This window comes from Tiliqua scincoides, chromosome 16 (assembly GCF_035046505.1).
Source record: "Tiliqua scincoides isolate rTilSci1 chromosome 16, rTilSci1.hap2, whole genome shotgun sequence".
In the NCBI taxonomy this organism is placed as follows: domain Eukaryota; kingdom Metazoa; phylum Chordata; class Lepidosauria; order Squamata; family Scincidae; genus Tiliqua; species Tiliqua scincoides.
In genome coordinates this window covers 5,547,529-5,573,576 of record NC_089836.1, presented here as the reverse complement: position 1 = coordinate 5,573,576, position 26,048 = coordinate 5,547,529, and the positions used below count along the sequence as shown (strand labels likewise).

Here is a 26,048-nt window from a genome sequence, read left to right as displayed (position 1 = left end):
CACGTGATTTGAACATGGGAAAAAAAAAAAAACAAAGCCTAATGGAGGGAAAAAACCCAAAAGAACTCAGCAAAACTCTAAACAGAGGCTTAGGAGTTGAAAGCCTTGTTGAGAGAGGGTGCACACCCCTTCCATTTAAGATAATTCTACATTCACCCCAACCAGAAGAGGAAAAAGTGAACATTTTATATAGGTTTATACATAATATATATTATATAAAATTCAAAGCTATCAAAATAGTTATTCCCCAAAATTAAAAAAAAGCCCCAAACTAACAAGAATCCACATGAACCCACAACTTAATATGACACATGGATGGGAGTGTGGGAGGCAAACCTAGGCTCCTACCTAACTTGTGTTTGGTTAAGGCTACAATCCTAGCACACTAGACTTGGGAGCAAGTCCTTCTGAGTTCCGGGAGACTTACAGCCGAGCAAGCATGCATAGGATTGGGCTGCACAAAGCACAACATGGGAACACACACACATCACCTTAGTGTGTCACTCAGCAACAGCTGCTCTATTTTAGCTTTTTCACTGTTGAAGCCCCTCCCGACCCACCCAGCCGACCCCCTCCCTCCACCGTCAAATGCACGGTCTCCACAATATTCCGCCTTTCGTACTTTGAACGTGGTTTTAGTTTAGAGGCAAAGCTAGCCCTATCTCCTTCAAAGAAACGGGAACAAAACACAGAACTGAAGTGTTTTTACCCAGGAACAAGATTCGCAAAATATCAGGAAAACTTAAAACCGCTGTGAGAACTGGTTGTGAAACTTATAGAAACAAGGAGGAACTGCATTGATCGATGTGCTTTGTACGCGCTACACAGAGGGCCCTAGTATTTTAATCAGAGGTGTGCACATCCATGCTATAATCCAGCGTCTCGGAGACGTCATCGTCCCTCTGTTCCATATAAGCTTCTGTTCTTTCTGGAGACTCGACTCTGCTTCGTACTTCTGCCACGCCGGGGTGATTCTTCCGCAGGTGCTGGTTGAGAGTTCCTTGGAAAGGAAAACATTTCCCACAGACCTCGCAGCGGAACGGTTTGTCGTCTGTGTGGCCGCGGATATGGTATTCTAGCTGGTCCTTGCGCGTGTACTTTTTCCCGCAATACTTACACACAAAAGGGGTTATTCCCATGTGCAACCTCATGTGCCGGTCAAGACTCCCTTTCTGATTGAAAGACTTGCCACAGTATATACAGATTAACCTTTCACTGTAGGCAAACCAGTGACCTCTGGAATTCCTTTCCCTGGGACCGCTCTCATACCCCGGATGACTGGCTGCGGACTCACCGTCAGCTCCTTGCATCATGCCCGAAACATCACTATGCAAGTGGCTGGCCGATGCCCGTTTCTGACGCCCGCGACCTCTGAAAGAGCCCAGCAGAGACCTCGAAGAGCTTGAGTTCCTCAGGCCTCCGAAGGTTTCAGAGACACTAGCAGACTGGGATGTGCCATGGGAGTACGGGTAAGCATTCTGCAACACAGAGCTGTAGGAGCCGACATTCACCGCCACCACCTGCTCCCCATCCACCATTTCAGTGTGGTACCCATCGTCGCCAAGCGAAGAGCTATCCGAACAACTCGGTCGGTCAGATTTCTCCGTTTTAACTTTCACCTCGGCAGCCTGGCTCTCCCTGACCACCAAATCTGCTTGGTCTTGATCACCTTCAATCTGCACTTCATATTCCGAAACGCTTCCGCTACTGCCGCGGTCCGAGTGCCCTTCTTCTTGCAAACGGCCGCGCAGAGCCTTGCTGGGAGTCGTTTCCATTCTTAGATCGTCTCCGGGCGTCGACTGTCGCACCTGAGAACAGTACGGAGGAGAGATTTCAACCGGGTTGGCAAAGTAGCTGTCGTCTTTAACTCCGTTGTGGTTTTCCGGAGACTCTTCGGCGCCCACGGTGACTGAGTCGACCTCACCGACGCTGATCTTCGAATGGAGGCTTTCGAGGATCTGGGTGCACTTATCGATGACGCACTGCATCTGCAGAAAACTAGCAGCGGTTAGAAAACTGACAACATCCTTCAGCTGCAAGGACATCCTACCAGTGTAACAAAAAGAAAGCAACTGTTCGAAGACGCTGGGGTTTTTAATGACCGAGATCGACAGGCCGCTCATGGTGCTCAGCGCTGAATGGTCGCGGAAGTACGGGGAACTGGCAGCGAGGACCGCTTTGTGTGCTCTGAACGGCTGGCCCTGAATGTGAACGATGATGTCGCACAGCTTCCCCTGCAGGCGAAGCTCGTTTAGCTGGCTAAGGACGGTGCTGCTGTACTCGGGAACGTCAAACTGGATGAAATTGCCGCTGTCCATGTCTTCTGCCGTCACGTGGAACCTGCAAAAGGCACAAAGGGGAAGCATTCACAGATTGAAAGTCAAGGCGCACGACCCTGCTTGTGCTGCAGCAGCTTGCCGTACGTGCAACTCAGCCTTCAGCTCACACCGCATACAAACTGAGAACCAAAATACAAGAGGTAGCAAGGAAGACGTTAGACAAGCACCGAATCTCTCACTTTTGCACACACCTGAGAAGCGCAAACTCACTCCAAGCAATAGGGACCCTTATTTAGTGCAACACGTTGAGCGGCACTGAGATACTCACAGGAGTCAGTGAGGCTGAACAGTCAGTCAGCAAATGATACGGTGCTCTAGTTAACGATCTCAGAGGTCCCCCAGCTATAATGCTTGTTCAAGATGAAGCATGTGAAGTCCCCTTCCCAATAATTTGGCACTTATGCCATTAAAAACACACTGGAAACACAAAAGTAGTGCAGAACTGGGTATGTGAGGGCAAGGAAGCACAACTGCCCAGGAGGCTTTGAGTAGTAAATGATACCCAGTATTGCTGCTGCAAACCAGAACATCATGTAACGACGCGGACCAAGAGTTACAGATGACCTTGCAACATGCTGAGGTTCCTTCCTTTTTGCGGCTCTAAGGTAGGATTTCTCAAGAATGTTCCTAGTTGCACCTCCCCTAAATGGGGGGAAAAAACCAACAAATGCCTGAGCCTATGTCAAACATGACCAGTACTCTTAACTCAGGAAAGTAATTTCTAGATTGTAAGCCCCTCGGGACAAGGAACGGTCCTCAGAGCAAGTGAAAAGCCCCAAATACATTGATGGCACCATTCCAGTGTTTCTCAACATTTGTCCCCTGCCATTCCACTTTGCATGGTCCACATATTGGAAGTACCACCAGAAGTAACTGGTAATAATATCATCGCCAGTTACTTCTGGATTGGGAGGCCAGGTGCAGTATGACAAACACCAGTAAGAGGCTCAGGGCAGATAGGAGGGCTTTTTTGAGCACACAAAGTGCATAATGGAGCTCTGCCCACCAAGCCAAGCTTCCTACTGCTGTTTGTTGAGAGTACTGCTGGCCTTGCTGCCAGCTGATGGAGGTCCCATGCATACCACTAGGCACCACCTCTAGTATCACTGGTAGTACGAGTACCAGTGGTTGAGGAACGCTATACTATACTACATGGATAAAAAAATCATCATTACCACTATCTTTTTCTAATGGAAGGGATTAAGAGCGACTACTTCAGTGGGGCAGCATTCTTCTCATCATCTGTTCCTTCTGAAAGCTTGGGAGTCCTGCTGCACCATCTCACCAACTGCCAGGAACTCTTGTGACAGCTTTGGGGCAATAGCCCCGTGGGGGCCACACAACAGCAGACCTTGGTTAGTTGCACCCACACTTTCCCCTGCTTTATTTATCATATTTCTACCCCGTCTTTCTTGCTAGGAGGGGACCCAATCCTTGGACGCAGAGATGCCAATCCTTTACCAGTCCTCAGATACCGCGTGGGTACCCCTTCCTGCAAAAAGGCTTTGCATTATATTCCACTGCAGGAGTATTAAACATTGCAGCAAAAAGCCAAAGATAAGTAAAGTGCTGGCACCTTGTCAAATTGCTTAACTAGGTCTCAGAAGTCTCTTTCCTCCCATCTGCAGTGATTGAGGCACAGTAAAGATAACATTACAAATGCTTATTTTTACTGGTAACAGTTCTATAATTCAGTTCTTACTAATGGAAAAAATGCAATTGTTTGGGGTCTAAGCTGGGTCTCGGCAGCAAAGAACAAAGGGGCAGTATTCCTCTTGCAGAAGGAAAGCAAGGGCACTGAGGTTCACTTCCTACAAGGAAGGCATGGTTTTAAAAGTACAGATCCTTAAATGGTCAAAATCTACACTGTGCACAAAAGCTAATCAAACACACACAAGCTCTGGAGGCAGAGAGAGAGAGAGAGAGAGAGAGAGAGAGAGAGAGAGAGAGAGAGAGAGAGATGCAAATCAAATAGATTTAGATGGCACACATGTATGTGCCATCTTGCATATTAACAACTATCCCCACTCAGAGCTGCGTGGTGTCAGAGCCATCTGGTTGCCAAGGAATTAAAGGCATGCGTACACTATCCCCAAAGGTACACAATAGTTTCAAAGCAAATGTGTTCAAGCCAGAATTATCTGCATTCGGTGCAATAGCAAAAAAAAATGCTGAATTGTTGCACTAAAATGGCCAAGGCATGAAGAGAAGAGAAAAAAAAAGGAAGAGAGCCAAATCCCACACCAGGGAATCCCATATTGAGGCCTTGCAAATAGAGCAGTCAGAATAAGTTATGCAAATCATCTGCCTATTCTGCATGAATATGCTCCACATGCAAGCTTCACAGGCAGGATTTGTAATTTTTGTGTAGGTGTGTCAGATGAGATGCTGAAAAAGCAGCAGTGAAGATAAATGAAGACCCTAGGGAAGAGGAACATGTGCCATCTGGGGCACAAGAGCTCTGTTACCTGAACCTTTCTTACTCACATTTTTTTTTTTTTTGGTGGCAGTGGCAAAATCCAGAAATGCCTTTCTAATGGCACTACAGGCCCCCCCCCCAATCAGGTTGCAACCTTCCTTAAAGAGGTAGTGTCCCAAAAGAAGGTTGGGAACACCTGCCCGGGGGGAGGGGTCGCAACCCCCAGCTTAGGAAACACTGTCTTAGACCAAGATCACTCCTTATGTTCAGCACATAGTTGCAGTTATGGGGACTCCAGCACGGGACATTCTCTCCCTGGGAAGGAGAGCTGGGAGGCAAGGGTTTCATGAAGACTGTGAGAACCTGCCTTTACAATCAAACGCAACTCCTACCTAAGGTAGTGAGGGTTATCTGATTATAGACAGTCTGTGTAAAGAACAAAGTGTCGTATTTTGGTCTTTTGCTGGGGAGTGTTCATTCCAAGACCAGCTGAATATATCTACAGATTAAGATGCATTATTCAAGTCGACCACTGCCCATTTAGTCCAATATTCTCTATGCTGACTTGCAAAAAAAAGGATCCCTCCCCCTGCCATGTAAACCCAGGCAGAGGCTCTACAAGCCGAGATCCTGTGACCTGGGATACCAAGAATTTGAACCTTCTGCTAAGAAACACCTGAAGTTGGGTCACAACTCACTTCTGGGTTCTAATCCACAGCTGGAAGACCTCCGGTCTGATTCTATGCAAGGATGGGTTGATGCTCACATGTTTCTTTCTCCAGCATGTTATTACAGTCCTGGCCTCCTGGAAAACATATTAACAGGGGCAATGCATTAAGACAGGTCAATTAAAAAGCTGTGATTCTGCCTCGCTTGGTGTGGGTGCAGTGGCAAACTACTAGATTTGGCAAGGGAGTTGCATACCCTGGCCACCTGACCCACTTCCATACCATACATTACAGAAACATGTTAGTCACATTTCTATAAAGAGCCTCCTAACTCTAGAGTCAATTTAGGGGGTTTCAGAGGCCTTGCAAGTGACAGAATAACTAAGTAAACACTCAAGAGTAGATAAAGCAACCTTGAACATGTGTACCTTGCCTTTATCTGACACACGTAGAAGAAAACCTTGCTCCCATTCGAAACAGATATCTTTTCTAAGAAGTTGTTTTTGTTTGTTTTTTTGCAAGACTGGCATAAACTGAAAAGGGGTTTAAACCTAGTCAGATTCCTCACCCTGTGATGCTAGCTATTTGCCAATATAAGCTATTTCTTTGAAGGTGAGAACAGCATCAAACAAAATTGACTGCCTCTTCTCTGCTTGCAACACCCTGCACAGCTCAGACTATAGTTCCACCACAGTGCCAGTGTGGATGTACCAATCCTTTGGGTTGTGGCTGACAGCACGTAACATCACGATTCAAGGAAACCTGAGCCACAAATATCCTGCTCATGGCAAACAAACCCTGGACTCAGAAAGCCAGCACTGAAAACTTTGGGTGATCATAAAAAAATAAGTGCAATGTAGCCTTATGTGCATTTTGTGAAAACATCTTTGAATACAAGTCTGTTGAGCTATTTATAACTGGCTGGTTTTCTGTTTTAATTTTTCTCACCCAACATCCTTCCCTGTTGACAGCCAAAATTATACCACGTACGCAAAATGAAATTATAGGCTAAATGTTTTAGTGGAAGGCAGAACAAGATGCAGGTAAGGATTTAGAACAGAGGTCTCCACATGTGTACACACACACACACACACACACACACAAGGTTAGCAGCAATGGGAGCACAATTAATTTACTACCACCTCCCCTTTCAAACTCATTTGGTAGGCTCTGCTCAGGGATTTACTTTTTAGCATACGTTTGCAACAAATAGCTCCTTGCCCCACTTACAATCCACATCTTACATTTAGGTGGGGGAGAAAGAGCTTTACAAACCACTCACTTTACCGGACAAGATAGGACAGGGGCAACAAGAGACCACTCCTTAAGCATTGTCAGAGATACAAATAGGTACTAGTGGCAGGGCGAGCTTTAATACCACCGCTTGCAAAATACCAACTGTCTGCAAGGATCTGTTTCTTGTTATTACAGTGAGAGGCACCCACAGTATGTGGCCCCTCTCTGTCAAGTTACAAGGACCACTTACTACTCACCCACTGTAGAGCATACTCTCTATCAAGCTGACAGGTACCAGTGCAGACCACAGGTCCATCTAATGCAGGACCGGCAGCAACTTTCCAGGAGCCTCCCCTTATAGCTGCTAACCAGGATATGAACCCTGAGTAGGCTCAAGTCCCTCCCAGATCACCTGCATGACACTGCCACCTCCTCTCTGTAACCTGGTTTGGCCATGCTCAGCCTCAAATGAACCAGAATCTATGTACGCTGTAACAGCACTGCCCCACATTATTATTCTTGCCTCATTCCCTTTTGCTGTCTTACCCAGATTGCATGCTCCTCGGGGAAAGAAACCGCCCCTTCTCTGCTTGCAACACTCTACACCACTGTTTCTCAAGGTTTGTCCTCCACTGTACCACTTCACATGGTCCACCTACTCAAAGCACCACAGGATGTAACTGGCGATGACATCATCATCAACTTCTGGGTTGGGAGACCAGATATGACGTGACAAAAACCAGTAAGAGGCTCAGGGTGGAAGGGTGGGCTTTTTCACACATAGAAAAGCGTGCTTTGCAGCTCTACCTGTCAAGCCAAGCCTCCTACTGTCATGTGTTGTATCGTGTACCTGGTCTTGCTGCCGGGCAGCAGGGTGTTCAGGGATCCTGTGAGTACCACCAAATACCATCTCAAGTATTACTGGTGGTATCTGTACCACCGGTTGAAAAACATTGCACTACATAGCTCTGTGTACATACTCTGATAGTGTTACACAAAGTGACTGAACTACATGCCAACTTGCAAAAGCACGTTCCAATCCCGAGACATCCTTCTGTTTGACTGGAAAGTCACCGTACTGTATTTTAACAGAGGGAGATGCCAGTGTCAAGCAACAAAGTCACAATTTGATTCCTACACTTTTGGTTCAAATCAAGAAAACAGGCATTAAATTAGCTTAGCAAAGCTAGGACTGGTGTGACAAGGCATCATCACTGGTCTGAACAGCTGTTGTGCTTATCTTGTATTCATTTCAGCTTTGCACAGAACTGTCACAGCCTGGTCCCTTTGCACTGCATGGCAATTCAGTCTCCCTGCCCTTTCCCCCCCAGATATCTATTTGCCAACTGAGGACACACCTGACGAAGTGGGCTCTAGTCCTTAAAAGATTATGCCATGCTAAATAAATTCTTAAAGGTTAGTCTATATACACAAGACACAAGTCAAATAAACAACCAGACCAGAATAGATTTAAAACTGTATAATTAATTTCAGCATCTGCCTCTCTCAGTAGCACAGTTGCTAGCAGTAACTGAGGAAGTTGGAAGCTGAAGCATTGAACTAAATATTTATTTAGCAACGCCCATGTGCACAGCACTTTATGCAAAGTGTATGGGGGGCTTAAAGATACAAAGCAGACCCCTATTCTGCAGGCTCACAATCTAAGAGACACACACAAAGAACATCAGAGGGAGGGGATGAAGGGAAAGCATATATGATTATTTATATTTAAACACAGAAATTTCAAGCCTCTTTGGGTTTAACCCACCTGGCAGGTTTGCTATTCGGATTAAAAAGGGGAGAAGAAAAGAGAAGAATGTGTGACCCCCTGAGCTCCTTGGAGCGCAGCATAGAAATGCACACACACACTATAAACTGCGTGTGTCAGAGTTGGCCATAGGACACCCAAATTTAAACCACCCCCCCTTGGCTGTGAAGCTCAGTGGGTGACACCTTAGGCCAGCCTCTCTCTCTCTCAGCTAACCCACCTCACAGGTTTGCTATGAGGATTAAAAGGGGGTGGGGGAAGAGAAGAAGAAAGAACAATGTACAGCTCCCTGAGCTTGTTGGAGCAAGGGCAGTATAGAGATGCGCACACACACACACCCCACACTAGTGTGTGTGTGTGTGTGTGTGTGTGTGTGTATGTATCAGACTTGGCCCTGGGACACCCAGATTTTGGGGGGGGGAAGGATTTAAAAGGGGGGGTAAGAGAAGAGGAAAGAACACTTGACCCCCTTAGCTTGTTGGAGCAAGGGCAGTATAGGGATACACAAACACACACACACAGTATAATTTGGGTGTGTGTGCATCATACTTGGCCCTGGGACACCCAGATGGGGGCGGGAGAAGAGGGATTAAAGGGGGGTAGGAGGAAGAACAATGTGCAATCCCTGGGTTCTTTGGAGCAAGGGTAGTAAAGAAATACACCCACCCACAAACTATAGTGTGTGTGCGTGTGTCAGACTTGGCCCTGGGCACCCAGATGGGGGGATTAAGGGGGGAGATGAGAGGAAAGAACAACAAGCGGCCCCCACAGCTTGTAGGAGCAAGGGCAATATAGAAACACACACAGTTGTGTGTGTGTGTGTGAGAAAGAGAGAGAGACCTGGCCCTGGGCACCCCCACACGGCTGTGAGGCTCAGTGGGCAACCCCTAGGCCAGCCCCCTCCCAGCCTAGCCCACCCCCAGGGGAGAGGAGAGGCCCTCTGAGCAGGGGCAGCCCACAGGCACGCCTGGGTGGTGCGCAGGGGGGCCCCAGAGCGCCTGGGCTGTCCTGCACGCCTGGGGAGAGGGAAGCAACAGCCCCCCAGGGAGCACCAGCCCCTCCATGAGGCGCCAGGCCAACTGCGCACGCGCAGAGACCCCTCCCCTCCCCTCCTCTCACCTGGGGCGAGGCGTGTGTCTCCTCACATGGCGGCCTAGCCTGGCCCGGCCCGGCCCGCCAGAGCGGCGGCCTTCCCCCTCCTCGGCACCGGCGCTGCTTCCCGGCCCCCGCAGCCCCTAGGCCAGCAGCGCCCGGAAGTGACCCTCAGCTCTGTCGCTTTAGGGACGCACTTCCGCTCCCGGGGTCACGAGAGGGGCGGGGCTAAGAGGACGGTTGGGAGACGTTAACCCACCCTCACCGTGGCCACGCCCACCACATGGCCACGCCCCCGACCCGCTCCCGCGTGGCCGCGCCCACCGCCTCTCAACGCTCCAGCCTAAGCGGACCGCGCGCGTCGCAGACTACTGCGCATGCGCGAGTGTGTCAATCGCGCATGCGCCCTTCCCCCACAAAGGCTCCGCCATCTTTGTTGCTCGACTCCCCTCAGGAAAAAAGGCGGGAAAATGGGACTGAGGGGAGCCTAAGGAAGGCTGTGAAAATGACAGACATTTTATATATATATATATGTCTTCGTCATTTTATACATACATAATGTATAAAATATATATGTGTATAAAGTAACAAAACATTCTATATCATGTATATATTTTATGTATAACAAACATATAAAAGTAACATATAAAACATATATATATGTATATACAAGAACAAATAAATATATATGTATAAAGTAACATAAAACATTCCATATATAACATGTTATATATTTTATGTATAAATAACATATAGAAACATATATAAAAAGTGACAAAACATTCTATATGTTTTATATATGTTATTTTACATATATATAAAAATATGAAATATGTAAAGATTTAGATATAGTAGTCTGTATACATTTTTATATATGTATAAAAACATAGAAGACATACAAAAATATAATATAAAAGCATATATAATACACACAGTATAAATATGCAAGTATATATAATATAAAAAAATTATTCTGGCAGTTGGTTATAAGCAGCTTTAAAACTATATAAGCAATTGCCAGAATTATTTTTTATACTGTGTCAATATGTGTGTGTGTACATATACATTTATATGCATATTATTATTTGATTTTTCTCTGTAAACCGCTTTGTGAACTTTTAGTTGAAAAGCGGTATATAAATACTGTTAATAATAATGTTAATAATATGTATATGCATATGTGTTTTATATATGTTTATTTATATGCATATTATTATTTGATTTTTCTCTGTAAACCGCTTTGTGAACTTTTAGTTGAAAAGCGGTATATAAATACTGTTAATAATAATGTTAATAATATGTATATGCATATGTGTTTTATATATGTTTATCTATTTTGATAAGTGATGAACATATATAGCTGCTTTTTGGCCAGAGCGACTTGCAAATAAATAATTTACATTTTTTTTAAACCACCCCAAATCTAAACAACAACAAAAACATAACAGGAAGTGTGTTAATTCTGTCATTAAAAAATTAATCTAGACTAATATTAAATTGTATTTAATTTTTTTTTTCATTTCCCTAAAGAGGGAAATGTCCCTTGGGTTGTAAACTTCAGATGCATGGGAGGCTGGCACATGGGTGGGTGGCCCTTCCAAGACAGGTCTGCTTTTATAACAGAATCCATCACCATATGCTTATGGTATTGTATCATATGTATGTACCATAAGCCACACAGACCCAGCTCTTTTGCTCAGCGGCACTTCCTGCGCCTCTCCCAGCTTAAGATTTATGTCTGAGGATGCACAGCACGTGTTGCAAATTTAACATTCATCTCCTGTATTTCTTCTTCCACTCTGCAAAAATAAGCGGTTGAAACCGTTTCCACTTATTGGGTCCAGGGTGAGCAGGCGTCCTCTTTTTCCAGGTCATGTCCTCTTTTTTAACCTTGTGTCCTGGAAAAGAACTTAAATGTCTTCCTTTTCCCTGTGAGCAGGCAGCACGGAGCCTTCTTGTCATTAATAAAATATATGTATTATAGTTTTAAATTTAATAAGTAAATTAACCACATGCAATCGTACGAGTATTCTTAGCTTTTATTTTGTCCTGTCCTACATTTTTCTCAGATGTCCTACATTTCGGGGTGCCTGGTCCGCTTATGCGCTTACAACATCTGGTCACCCCGATTAGGTCCATAAATTTGCAAGCCGTCACAGTCCTGAGCCCAGCTTTGCATTCTTATAGCTATAAACTCTTCGTGACTCTTTGGTTTCTCCGGGGAGAAGGGGTTAGGAGGATCACGACTCATTCTGGCTCGGTGTGTATTTAATGCATAGTTCTGTGGATGTTTACATTATGGGTCTCTGGGATGTAGACTCTTTATTATCTTTTGGAACAGGATAATCAAATATTCTGCCCTCCTATTAGACCTGGCTCAGAGGAAAAAATATGTCATTACCTGCTCCAGAAGTTCCTCTGCTCAAGAAACCGAACTGTAAAATAATTTTCAAAATGGCTCTATATGGCAAGATATCAAAGAATATCAAGAACTGTGCATCGTTAATAAGCCTTATTATGGAGCGTCAAGCAAAGATTTCACACTGCTTAAAATAAATCGTGTGGGTATAGTTAGCAATAATAAGAAAATTAACATTTCTGAACATATCACATGAAATCAACGGACCGAATAACTAGGGTCAGAAAGCCAACCACAAGGATATGAGGGTTTACCAGGGTTTAACTTGGATAGTCACATTATGACCACAAAACGTCTATGATTCAATAAGTATCTACTGCCATATTTAATCAGTTAGGACATGTGCCATAATAATAATAATAATGCATAGTTATATTATACTTTTCAGTGTTGTCAGCACTTCAGATCCATTATATCAGCAATCTTGACAACAGCCCTAAGGTAAGCCAGTACATGATCATCCATATATGATCTCCATATACACAACCATATGTAACATTTGTTACTGTTTTCCATCCCCATGCTTTATCGATGCATTTTCCATTTGTTGATTAAAAAATAAAGCCCCACCTCTACAAAAGGTAATGGAACTGAGGTTCTTGTGCATGAATATTGGGATTTTTCTGGGGATTTGGTGAAACGACCCAATTTACTATTGAAGTGCATCTACACTTTGTTTGGAGAGCAAACATTCTCCAAGGCCCAGAGCAACAAATGTCAGTTGTGACAGCTGTACAGAGGGCAAACATGTTGAGGTTAGGTAATTTTTGGATGTTTTCAGAAGAAGTTTCTGAATTTGGATCCTCCAGTGAAAAAAGGGGAGATTAAATTCTGCCTGTTGTGATTATAGGGTCAAGTTACTGGTCTTTCACACTTGGGTAATGAAAGACTTGATTCTGTAATCCTTCATACTTTGAGCATGGTTGGATGGAACTAGACATCCTTCCTTAGGACTTGTTTTCATGTTATCCACTAATAAACGTACTTTACACATTTACCACGCTCTTCTTATTCATCTTGACAGTGACTATCTCCAGGACATGTATATGAACATGTAAGGGGATGTATATGCAATAGTCCAAAGTTTATTATAGGGTATAGCAGCATATAAACTTGTTCAGGCTGTCCATGCCACTCAATGTTGAATAAGGAATCAGGGATTGGAAACCAAACCTTGTTTTGCTTGCTTTCACGCTCGCGCTTCCTGACTAGTCCTCAAATCATGTTCGATTCTTCTCCAACTGTCTGACACTTGCCTCATCTTGCTTGCAGACCTCACCCATCGACCCTGGACAAAGACCCTTGATTCATCTGCCCTGCTTCTTTTAATTAGTAAGACCTTGCTCCTACAGCTAAGTCTGATTATATTATATATTACAGAATAAGGTGGAAACCTTATTCTGAAAACCAATGTAATTTGATGATGAATGATGGAGTCTTACACTGGCCCTGTCTTGATCATATATGCATTTCAGCTTTGCACAGAAGTACAGACTGTACTTTTATTTATTTAGTTTTTAGCTCCACTCCTTACCATACAACTCTCTACACCCATGCATTTATTTATCTCTCACAATCAATCATAATACCTCTATACATCTGATAAAGAGAATTCTAAGCCAGAAAAGTTTATACAACAGTTAAGTCAGCCTTTTAAGGTGTCTTGGGGTTTTCATCACATCAAATTCCTCAACAAATGGAAAAAAAAAACCAGGAGAGACAGATAACGTTTATTAAAACATGTTATACAAAACAGCATGGGACTCTTCTATAAGAAGAAAACAATGGAAAAAAGTTAACTTCATGTGAAACCATGCTGTACATGATTAGACAGCATCAAGACAGAAAATGAAAATTATCCAACCTTAGCAATATAGGCAAACACCTTGAGAAAAAGCAATAAAATATGAACTGTAATATTGTAAGTCCCTTGTAATGCTTATAAGGGAATTTTTTGTTCTGGTGGAATAAGGAAAGTTCAACTGACTTGCATAAATTGTTACATAAAATATCATAGAAGACAGCTGCAGTCATTGACTTAGGATACAGGCTTCAAGAAAAAAGCAAGGAAGTATCACCACACCAAAAATATCAGTAGGCAATTCGATTTCCAGTTTCCACCCCTCCCTCCATTCCTAGGCTCCAAGAGCAAGATCTGAAAATGGAAGATTTTCCCTATGCGAATTGCATTTAATAGGAATATTTTTTTTAAGATGCAAATGTTTACATAATGCTTTAACATTATAGCCGTCTAGATCAGGGGATTTCAAGACACAGGAATGAACTACAATGGCGCCTGCTACCACCATTTTGTCCTAGGTTGGGCTGGCCAAACTTGCTTAATGTAAGAGCCACACATGATAAACTTCAGATGTTTGAGAGCCACAAGAGAGATGTTTGAGAGACCCACAATATAAGAAGCATTACAATTCTTAAAGTTATTTACTCACCATGAACATTAAACTTGTGTTTTAATCCACTGGACTCTCAGTTTATACCTGGTAAATAATTAAAATGCTTGAAAATTTCTTATTTACCTTTTAACTGTGATGCAAAAAAGGAGCTCAGCTAACATATTTCCAAGACCCACACATTATATGTCAAAGAGCCATGTGGTTTGCAAGGCTCAGTTTGACCACCTCTGTTCTAGATGGTCTGGGAGACGGGGCAGATGAAAGTCACACTGATTATTACTGCTTGACTGCTGGGCACCTGGGGGCTGGGGATAAGAATAGGCCCTCAGTTTGGCTGTACTTGTCGTAAGAGGCGACTAAACAGCCACCGGGTAGATGGGACTCGTCAGCCTGGGAAGGCAGCTCATCTGAGAGAAGGAAAACTCTGATCCCAAACCTCCACTGCCTTGTGGCTACATCCAGTTATGGAAAAGGCTTCAGGAGTCAACCTCGAGGCAAAATCCAGAGCCGGAGTCCCTGAGGCAGTTCGTGGCTGGACACAGTCACGTTCTGGCAACTCCTGCGACGCCACTGGAACCAACCGTATTGGCCTCTGCCTTTCCATTGGACCATTTCAGCGATGTGGAGAGGGGGGATTTGCTGTATAGCAAACAGCCTATCCTCCATACCTACTTTACCCAGGCTTCGCGCACTGGAGAGGACACTCTGTTCCAGAACCACCATTCAGAGCATGATACCATAGTCTTCCAAGACTGAAGGATGCCAACAGCTGGGCACTTGGAGGCAGATCCCATGTTGTAAGTTGGAGCCGAGGTGGATCCAGCTCTTGACAACTTGAAGATCCCTGGTCTTCAAGGGAAGGTAAAAAATGATGAGTGTGTTTCAGTGTGTTCTATACGGCTATGATTATCCGTCTGTATTAGTTCCATTGGATCAGGTCAAAGCTCCATCTGGCCCAGCATCTTGCTCCCCACCGTGGCAAAGCAGGTGCCTCTGGGAAACAGACAAGCAGCAGATGAAGGCAAAAGCCCTCTCCAGCTATAGTCTCCTAGGAACTGGTATGCAGTGGACTCTACTTATGAACAGGGAGATACCACACAGCCATTGATAGACATGTTCATGGAGGCCTTTGCTCCTGCTGGTTCATTACTGTAACTCAGGCTTTTAAATGGCCACTTGTTTGGGACAACCAGCAGCAACCAGTCAGGGAAGCTCAGCAAGGAATTGGTTCCTGGGAGGCCACAAATAGTGAACATACGTGAGCAGGATAATCAGTGCCGTACCAGGAAGGTCCAGGAGGTTAGTTGACCCCAGGTGGCACGTCTGGGGAGGCGGCAGCAACCCGCAGGCATGCCATCCCCCCACTAGTCCTGCCTGCCTCCCCCCTTCCCTGGCCCACAGAAGGCCTTCTAAGGGCATTAGGGCTCACAGGTAAAAGTGACACAGGTGCAAATTCCAGTCTTTGGGCCTAGTCTTTCCCAGTAGCAACTCCCAGGCAAATTGCCCACCTACAGCAGTGCTTGTTTGGGCCTGTCAGTTATGTGCAAGCCCTTTTAGAACTTCTACCAAGGGATGACCAGGGTAAAAGAGACACTTGTGTATACACAACTTCCTTCTCAACTGCAGGTTTAGGATTATGGTCACTGCATCCAAATTAACAGCGTGAGTTTCTCTCCCCATCCTCCAGGGAAGTTACACTGCTGCTTAAAACTGCTTAAACTCCTCTGCTAGCTCAGTATTGTCTGCGCTGACTGCAGGATTTCTTAGTCCTCCCATCATCTCCCAGCTCTACCTGGAGAGGATGCCAGGGATAAGAACATAAGAACAGCCCCACTGGATCAGGCCATAGGCCCATCTAGTCCAGCTTCCTGTATCTCACAGCGGCCCACCAAATGCCCCAGGGAGCACACCAGATAACGAGAGGGACAAACCAAGGGTAAGGTTGCCAGCCTTTCCACTAGCTCTGCTCCAGTGCTAGCCACAGCTGCTGGACATGTAGAATTTAAAGCCCTGCCCCCAACCCATTATTTTGTTCCTCCATGCCAGGAAAAGCCCCCCCCCCCACTTAAAAATTTTGCATAGTAAGAAACAAGAACCATTTCAAGGCATGACAAGTAGAACAGCTGACAACCTTCATCAGGACAGCCTGACCTTCTGTTCCTTTTGCTATGGCAAAAGGAATTAACATGAGGTTATATGAACAGAAAAAAAAAAATCAAGAATTGCTGGAGGCAGTCATCAGTAGCACAAGGCCCCTTCTTCTTGAATGATGCAAAAATGGCTTCCCAGACATTCTAAGGCAGTAAGGATTCTCTCCCCCCCCCCGAAAGACAAAACCAAAAGCAGACTTCTCTCCATCCCACATGCTCATGTAAACAAACAAAACAGTCCTTTTACTGTTAGAAAATTTCAAAGTTTATCAACAAAACAGACAACATCAATAAGAAAACAAACCAGAGGGAATATATTTATATATATATATATATAAAATATTTTTTAAGTTTTAAAAAACATTTATAAAGGATTTTTTTTTGTTTCTTTTTAAATACAAAGTGCTTTTATACATTAGCAGGTTACAGTGTTAGCAAGTAGATCCCTGTTGAGTGACCTTAGGTGCGATCCTAACCAACCTTCCAGCACTGACATAAGGGCAATGCAACTCCAAGGCAAGGAGGCCTCTGTGACTGCCCCCCAACTGCAGGAGGCAGCACATGCCCCACTGGCACAGCTATGCCAGTGCTGGAAAGTTGGTTAGGATTACGTCCCTTGTTTATTAGGGTGTGAGTCCTGCGGCCGCCTGGCAGACCACTGATCTTTGAAAAGCGGGGAGAACAACTGCCCCTTGTTGCTGACCACTTGTTAAGTGTGTTTGTGTGTCCATTGCCAGCAATGGAAGCGTCGTACTGAAGTTAATAACTTCAGAGGTTTCCCACGGGGGAGGGAAAGTATCTGAAGAACCAACAAATGGGGTCAGTTCAGACAAGATTTAAAACCTGTATGCGATGCATCAAAAGGGCAGGCCGCAGTACTGCTACCCAACCAAATTCACTCATTTTTGTGCCAGACAGTTGTATACTAGACACAGCTTATCATCTGAAAAGAGACTTTTGCAACTGGGGAATTAAGGGAAGAGGGTCATGACATCAGAAATTTTTTTTCCCCTTGGTGTATGCGTGTTTGTTTAAAAAAAAAAAATACAAGGTTCACCAAATAATATTCCGTTCACAGTTTGCAGGCTGAGGCGTGGAAGAAACAAAGACACACCTTGGCATTGGCAAGCCCCTTGGCACTGTTACTCTAAGAAACAACTGATGCTGGCCTGGACCACTTCTGGCCACAGCAAACGCAGGGTGGAAAAATACACTTCTTCCTATCAAATAGCAGCACAAATGCTTTGACCATTCTCAGTTGCCTCCCATCTTGTGCAAGCACCCTATAAGTGGGGCGTCGGGATGTGGTGGTGGGGGGGGGGGCAGAAGAACTGCAGTTCTCCAAAAAAAGATGTGTAATGACTTCTGGTTGCAAAATGAATCCAGTGTTTAGAGCTGATTCTCAAAAACAGATCAGTGCTCAGCAATCCAGAAGCTGCTTCCAAGCTCGGAGATATCCACAAGGAGCAACAAGGAACCTTGTAAAGGAGGCAGAGGGTGTTCTGCCACGTGTGGCCCCTGGTTTTCAGTTAGAAGTTCAGTCCCCAAAGCTTATAAGTAGAAATCCTGAAGTGGAAATCAGTAGACAGGATTTTATTTGTGATGGTGCCTAACCAGCCATATCCTGAACTGGTTCAAGACTCCAACTGGACACACATCTGCTGTGAACTTCAAGTTCCAGAGAAAAGCTTCCACCCGCCCCCCACTCATAGAGCGGAAGTTATACTCTCCACCAAGTCAACCAAAAGCTAAGGACTGTTTGACTATTGCATTAGGCACTATTGGGGTGGGTTGGAAAGGGAGGGGGTGAGGCAAAAAGGATATTTTTGTCTCTAAAGTGTCCATCACAATATAGCCAAGTGCTTCACCAAAAAAAAAAAAAAAAAAAAACCCTGGAAAAATAAGTACACAGCAGAAGCACTCTGCCAAGACAAAAAGCAAACAGAGCCAGTCAATAGAACTCAAAGTTCGACTGATCAAAAAGCAACCGCCCCATTTAAAGCTGTCGGCACCTGAAAGTTGCTCAGTGACTCATGTTTTCGCTATCTAACTGCCCTTTAGTTCTAGACAGGTTACTCCCACATGACTAGGCTGCTAGTTTCACACACGTGGCACGAACTGTGAAAAAACCAAGCAGCGCAACAGTGAAAAGTAGCCGTCACCTGTCTGGAGAACTTGGGACAGATCAACACCCAGGCCTCCCGTGAAACCTTCAGTGGCCCAGTGTTAGTGACACCCAAATAATAAATAGCAAGAATTATCAAGTACCACCAACTCAGTACCACCAACTCAGTACCACCAACCCCAACCGGCTTCCTTAGTTGCAATTCAGGCAGAGGAATCGCCCAACGGTTGTCTTGGAGATTTTGCTTGCCTTCACAGGTGCTCTTTAACCCACAACCATCCAGAATCTCAGAAAGAGCAAGTACCGGGCACCTGGCAGTGCATTCACTCTGCTGACTCTCCCAAGCGGATCTGTGTGGTCTCCCCGGATCAGTTCATCTCGGTACTGTTCTGCTCCACTTTACAAGCCTGATACGACTTGGTACAAGAAGCCACGTGCCGGTGAAAACTGTCCCTCCACATAAACCTTTTCCCGCAAATGTTACACTCGTAGGGCTTGATTCCCGTGTGGATCTTCATGTGGCCCACCAGGTGATGCTTCATTTTGAACTTCTTCCCACAGACGCCGCAGCCGTACGGCCGAAGGCCCAAGTGCATGCTCATGTGACGATCCCGCTGGCTCTTGTGCGTGAAGCTCTTGCCACACTGACACGGGTAAAGCTTATCAGCTGTTGAAAACCCAGGAAGAGCATTTTCGTCCTTGATTCCCGAGGGGGCATCAAGGCCGTCTCCGTAACCTGCTGCGACCGCCGCATCCTGCCTGTGAAGGTTGAGGCTTCCATCAGCCCTTTCCCCAGAGAACTCTTCCATGGAAGAGCCGTAGAAGTCAACTTGCTCGTCGTAGTTGCTTTCATCCACTCGCTCATCAAACTCCGCCTTTTTCTCAGCGACATGGAAGTCTTCAGGCCTCGACGCATGGCTAGAGTGCTCCGCTGGAACAGCATTCATGGACTCGGTTACCTGGTGCTCATCATAAGGGACGTGCATCTCCACCCCTTCGCAGTCCTGCACAAATCGCTCTGGCTTCACGTGGATCCACCGCTTGTGGGACATGATGCTGGGCTTGCTATAAAGAGGCCTGGTGTACTGGTATTCAGCACTGTCGCTGGCCCCCTCTTCCCCATCCTGGCTGGTCATGCCTGTGCTGAGCCGGTCGTGCTCAGTCGAGGAGTTGCTGGGTAGATACTCATGTTCTGTGAGCTGAGACGACAGCTCGTCTTTAGAGCTCTCCTCTTCATTTTCTCCGTCGCGCAGCTCCTGTGCTTTGTGGAAGTCCGTTTGTCCTGCATGCCCCAGTTCAAAGTTCTCGACAAGACCATTGTAGCTACTGCTGCTCGGGGACTGGTGATCGCTGGAACGGTTCAGCTTCTGGCAAAGGACAGAAGGGTTGCCCTCCAGAACTTCCGTGCATTTGTCCACCACGTGCCACATCTGCAGGAAACTGGCTGCCGTTAGGTAGCTGACGATTTCCGGAGCAGGCATGACCAGCCGTCCAGTGTAAGTGGATAGAAGGATGTTCTCAAATACCCTGGGGTTCATAACATCCGGCAGGACTATCCGCCGACTGTTTTTCAAGAGCACTTGGTCGCAGAAGTACGGAGAACTAGCTGCTAGGACAGCTTTATGGGCTCGGAAGAGATGGCCCTGCACGACAATTGAAACATCACACAACTGCCCTTGTTGACGTTGTTGGTTCAGCTTCTGCAGGATGGTGCTGGAGAAGTCGGGGAATTCCACTCGGAAAGAATTGCTCCCGGGCTCCATTTCATCACAGCTGCAGCCGCCTGCTGCAAGAGAGGACAACAGTGATTTTACTATTAGGGAAGCAGACCAGCTTTGCAAATACATCCTAAACGCTGTCCACTAATCAACTAGCATGCATTAGATTGGTAATCTGTGTTCTGCTACTCAAAGTGCTGGAATCCCCAGCATGTATGCACTGCTGAAACAGAGACGCCTGCGTTGGCTTGGCCATGTCGTGAGAATGGATGATGGCCGGATCCCAAAGGATCTCCTCTATGGAGAACTCGTACAAGGAAAGCGCCCTACAGGTAGACCACAGCTGCGATACAAGGACATCTGCAAGAGGGATCTGAAGGCCTTAGGAGTGGACCTCAACAAGTGGGAAACCCTGGCCTCTGAGCGGCCTGCTTGGAGGCAGGCTGTGCAGCATGGCCTCTCCCAGTTTGAAGAGACACTTGGCTAACAGACTGAGGCAAAGAGGCAAAGAAGGAAGGCCCATAGCCAGGGAGACAGACCAGGGACAGACTGCACTTGCTCCCGGTGTGGAAGGGATTGTCACTCCTAAATTGGCCTTTTCAGCCACACTAGACGCTGTTCCAGAACCACCATTCAGAGCGCGATACCAGAGTCTTTCAAGACTGAAGGTTGCCAACAAGGTACAAGGCTACTCAAAGTGGTTTACTTAGGGTGAAAAAAACCACATAGTCTTGCAATCTCCTGGGGTGGAGGGCACAAAATGGCACAGCACAAGAAGTTACAGGGGGAAAAAAACAGCATTAAGGATCTTTTAAAACAGGATGGTAGATGCTGGCAATGTGGAGCTGCAAGACTTTTCCTTGTGATGACACCTAAAGTTAACATCTCAAAATGTACTAGCCCAAAAAAGCTTCACTTTAGCACCTTTTTGATTCAGTGCTTCTGGTTTTAAAACGGAGGTAGAAGAGCTGTCTATCAACAAGATTTTTCTGTGAGTTGCAAAACGTGGAGGACACAAGAAGTGGGAGGACAAACAAAGTGTTCTGAAACAGACTTTTCAAGCAGCATTAAGTGAGGGTCGCCTACATGTCTGGGTGGACCAATACTCCAAAAAAGGGGGGGGGAAGACTCTAACCAATCCCCAGGGGGCATCAAACTCCCAATCCACCAGATGGCCAGGGATCACATCCAAGAATTTCCACTCAAACTTCCAGCTTTGAAGAAGTGTCAACGCACGGGTTGAGCCACAGGTAGAGTTAGATTCCAACACTTCTGCTTGCTGTGCTGTCCCAGAGCAGCTTCCATGTCTCACTGTCCAATCCCTTTACCAGCACCACTGCTGCACAAGCACCAGGCTCTGAAGTGCCTCTCTGAAATTCCCTACCACTTAAGCCCCCTGCCGACTCACCATGGCTCACCTTCCTACAGGCTCTCACATGTGCCAAAACAGCTCTCCACTCTGTCCTGAAGTCCAGGGCCCAATCCTATCCAATTTCCAGCACCGATGCAGCTGCCATGTAGCCTTGAGGTAAAGGAACCCTTCTTAAAGAAGCTTCTGTGATTGCCCTCCACAACAGGATGCAGCACACGCCTTGTCAGCATGGCTGCATCAGCACTGGAAAGCTGGAAAAGATTGGGCCCCCAGCTAGACTCAGCATTGGGTCTTTTGAACTGGAGTCTGTGCACCTACAAGCTACAAACATGCAGGTTCTGTCCATGTGATCTGTACTCACAAAGCTCCTGCATTTTACACATACAGCCACTGATGCACAGAGGTTGGGGAAGGCCACTTGGGGGGGTGTCTGGTTCAGTGGCAGAGTACTTGCTTTGATCCAGGTCTGATCTCCAGGTACGACTGGAAACCACTGCCAGTGCAGACAACACTAGACAGGCTTTGTCTGAGGCTTTGAATATTCCTATCCACTTACACTACAAGGTTCTCATATCAAAGAAAGCATCATCACTCGCTGGATCACCAATTCACAGAAAGGAAATGATGATCAACACAATCTGCTGTCACAAACAGCCAGCCCCAACATTACCGGCTGAGAGGGAATGGCTTGTGTACGGCCACCTCATACACTTGTGAACCAGGGAAGTCTTGATTTGCTTCTCAGTCTCTTAGTCACTACAATATACAAACTCTCAGAAAGGCCAAGCACTCATACCTAATTTATGCAAGAGGCATTCCATCTAGCTGGAGTCTGAGAAAGCACCTTTGGGGTGGGGGGCTCAGGTCAGGATTGGAAGACTGCTGGTCACACCTGGAGGCCCTCTAATTGCCCCCAACTGCTGATTCCATTATCCACGGGTTTTGGTCTCTGCAGAGAGTCCAGGAATGGATCCCCGTGGATAATGAGGCCAACCTGTATAGTCCAGTCACTGAAGACCTTTGGTAGATATAACTACTGCGAAATAGTTCTTTGAATATAATGTTTGAACAGCACACAACTAGGGCTTTTCCTAATCAAATAGTTCAGTTTCCAAGACCTGAAGCTTTATGGACGTTAAATCAGAAAGGCATCAGAAAGTTTTCCTATTCAAAATTTTCTGGAAAACCCACATCACTGTTTTAACAATTACTCAAAGCCTCAGCCTCGAACCCAGCACTGGGGGAACAGGCCTCTGGAATATAAAAAGTAGGGGAACCACCTTTTATCCATCCTGCTATTCCACCAGTTTCAGCCACACACTCCAATTGGCAAAACAAAGGGAAATCAGAATAGCCTACCTTACACGCCTGTTGTAAGATCACACAGCTAAAGCACGCAGAATGCTTCAGACAGATAGGTATTATTAATACTTTCCACTTGTGAAGCAGGTTAAAAAAGAAAGAGGAGCCTGGCTAAATCAGACCAAATCTAACCCAGCATCCTGTTTCCAACAGTGAATAAAAACAGAAGTGAGGAAGGGCAGGCGAGAAAGGGACTGTATGAGAAACAATCGATTTTTGGTGGTGTTTCCCTCAGAGGCAGTGATCCAAATTCTTCAGAGGAGTTGTTGATTACTCTGCAATCAAGCCGGCATCCTCATCATATAGCATTTGACACAATTCAGGCAGGTGTCCTTTGAAGGAACTGGTTTTGTTGCCCAAACGAAGCAACCAACTCTCTCTCTCACCTCCCTGAACTGCCTCAGGGGCCCAAATAAAACTGATTTTTGCAAACCTTTTTTTTTTTAATTTAGGCTTCTAACAGCAGCCAGTCAGCTGCCCCAGGGAAAGCAAGGCACAGCAGAGACCATATTATTTGCCCCTAGTGACTTCGTAATTAGGACGAATAGATTCACCTCTTCTCAATCACAGCCAGCCAGATAACCATAGCAAACTGAGAGGCAGGAAATAGTCCTCCGCTCTGTTGCTTTCCCCAGCTACTTGGTGGCTTTTAGAGGTAGACTGCCTCTGGATAAGGAGGCTTTGTTTAACTATCATGGTTCACAACTTTTTTTACTCTCTTCTTAGACACACCACAGGGAAACCAAGAAGCAGGAAATGATGGAGACAACCCACCCCTGTCGCTGGTATTCAGAGGTAGACTGCCTCTGAACCTGGAGCTCTGTTCTACTTTCAACAGCTGCTGCTGCGTCTCTCTCTTAATAACTATGGGCAGACAGGTGCCTCCTGAAAAAAAAAATTCAGAATAAGGCCATGATCACAAAGACGACCTACCTCTCTTGCTTGCACCCCAAGCAGACTGGCATACAGAGGTAGGCAACTTCTGGACGCAGAGCCTGCATTATCAAGGCTAGAGGGGTCTAAACCATAAAAGGCTAAAAGTGTCTCAGCCATGACCACCCCTAAGAAATTGAGAAGGAGGACTCAGCAGAAGCAGCCTCCTCTATTACCATAATTCAGGGGGTAGACTGCCTTCAAATATGGATGAACCTCCTTTCTCCTTCTCAACCATAGCTGGCCAAAAACATCAAGAAATTGAGGGCCCAATCCCTCAACTTTCCAGGGCTGATGCAGCTTTAGGGCAGCCCTGAGCTAAGGGAACAAACATCCCCTTACCTTGAGGGATCCCCCCCCCCACTACCTGCCCCACACCACTGTAGGATGCAGCGTAGGCCCAATTGGTAGAGCTGCCTCAGTGCTGGAAATCTGGATAGGATTGGGTTCTGAGATGGTCAAGGGCTCAGTCCTAGCCACGCTTACTTGGGAGTAAGCCCCCACTGACTATAATGGAACTTACTTCTGAGTGGACATGCATAGGATTGGGCTCTAAACCACCTAAATGGAGAATAACCTTCTAGGACTCAACCCTGCACATGTAGACTGCCCCTGCACATGGAGGCTCAGTTTGATAGCAACAAGGGAACTGGCACTTATCACCAGGAACCCCCTCCCCCCCAAACTATGATCCTTTCCAAATCATCAACAAGCCCCTCCATTTAGGGGGGCTCCATTTAGGTGGGCTCTAAATGGAGGTAGACCCTCCATTTAGGTGGGCTCTAAACCACCTAAACGGAGAATAACCTTCTAGGACTCAACCCTGCACTGCACATGTAGACTGCCCCTGCACATGGAGGCTCAGTTTGATAGCAACAAGGGAGCTGGCACTTATCACCAGGAACCCCCTCCCCCCCAAACTATGATCCTTTCCAAATCATCAACAAGCCCCTCCATTTAGGGGGGCTCCATTTAGGTGGGCTCTAAATGGAGGTAGACCCTCCATTTAGGTGGGCTCTAAACCACCTAAATGGAGAACAACCTTCTAGGACTCAACCCTGCACATGTAGACTGCCCCTGCACATGGAGGCTCAGTTTGATAGCAGCAAGGGAGCTGGCACTTATCACCAGGAACCCCCTCCCCCCCAAACTATGATCCTTTCCAAATCATCATCAAGCCCCTCCATTTAGGTGGGCTACATTTAGGGGGGCTCCATTTAGGTGGGCTCTAAATGGAGGTAGACCCTCCATTTAGGTGGGCTCTAAACCACCTAAATGGAGAATAACCTTCTAGGACTCAACCCTGCACTGCACATGTAGACTGCCCCTGCACATGGAGGCTCAGTTTGATAGCAACAAGGGAGCTGGCACTTATCACCAAGAACCCCCTCCCCCCCAAACTATGATCCTTTCCAAATCATCATCAAGCCCACCCCACCACTCATCAGGCAGCCCCCCCTGCACAGGCCTAGGGTGGTGCAGGGATCTCTCACCTAACTGGGGGGGGGGAGACAAGACTGTCCTCCCTCACCTGGTGGGCAGCATCCCTCTGGAAGGCACAAGGGCTGCACAGGTTGGTCCTCTCCCTGCCTCTCACCGCAGCAGGCCCCCACCTGCACCCACCCAACCCAAGGAGGACCCGGAACTGTGAGTCTCCCTTCTTCTTCTCCTCTTCCTCCACCACGCATCCGCTTCCGAGTTAAGGTGGGAGCAAACAGTAGAGCAGTTGCAAGCGTAGAGTATCTTGTGCGTGCGGCTTGCATGCTCTGCTTAGCTTGCATTTGGGCTTTTAGGGTGCAAAATCCAGCCTGCAAGAAGTTAAATGCTAATATTTGCAGCAAATAGGCTCTGATTCAGAGCCTGTTTCCTGCAAATAAAATCTGAGCAGGAACTCATGTCTTTTGTTGGGAGATTTGTTTTGTTTTGGTATTGAGGGAGGCAAGCAAAAAAAAAATAAAATAAAATAAAATTGTGACTACACAAAAAATTGTGATTTCCTAAGGCTACAGCCTACAGTTGGTTACAGCCTACAG

General features: G+C 46.1%; 2 protein-coding genes across 6 annotated transcripts; both read right to left on the bottom strand.

The window, feature by feature from the left end:
- Positions 1-602: 602 nt before the first annotated feature.
- ZBTB34 (zinc finger and BTB domain containing 34) lies at positions 603-9,627 on the bottom strand. 2 transcript variants are annotated; one of them, XM_066610794.1, is made up of 2 exons: positions 9,550-9,613; positions 603-2,340 (listed from the first exon to the last, which is right to left on the bottom strand). In XM_066610794.1, exon 2 carries the CDS (start codon positions 2,316-2,318, stop codon positions 843-845), a length of 1,476 nt encoding a protein of 491 aa, XP_066466891.1. In that variant the 5' UTR covers positions 2,319-2,340; positions 9,550-9,613; the 3' UTR covers positions 603-842. The 2 variants fall into 2 exon arrangements, 1 of the variants encoding a protein (XP_066466891.1); XR_010793398.1 differs by lacking the exon at positions 603-2,340 and adding an exon at positions 5,465-5,563 and having other exon boundaries at positions 9,550-9,627.
- Positions 9,628-18,386: 8,759 nt separating this feature from the next.
- ZBTB43 (zinc finger and BTB domain containing 43) lies at positions 18,387-25,618 on the bottom strand. 4 transcript variants are annotated; one of them, XM_066610718.1, is made up of 3 exons: positions 25,547-25,609; positions 23,857-23,967; positions 18,387-20,416 (listed from the first exon to the last, which is right to left on the bottom strand). In XM_066610718.1, exon 3 carries the CDS (start codon positions 20,391-20,393, stop codon positions 18,999-19,001), a length of 1,395 nt encoding a protein of 464 aa, XP_066466815.1. In that variant the 5' UTR covers positions 20,394-20,416; positions 23,857-23,967; positions 25,547-25,609; the 3' UTR covers positions 18,387-18,998. The 4 variants fall into 4 exon arrangements, with proteins under 4 accessions (XP_066466815.1, XP_066466812.1, XP_066466813.1 ...); XM_066610715.1 differs by lacking the exon at positions 23,857-23,967 and having other exon boundaries at positions 25,547-25,618; XM_066610716.1 differs by lacking the exon at positions 23,857-23,967 and having other exon boundaries at positions 25,509-25,597.
- Positions 25,619-26,048: the final 430 nt, after the last annotated feature.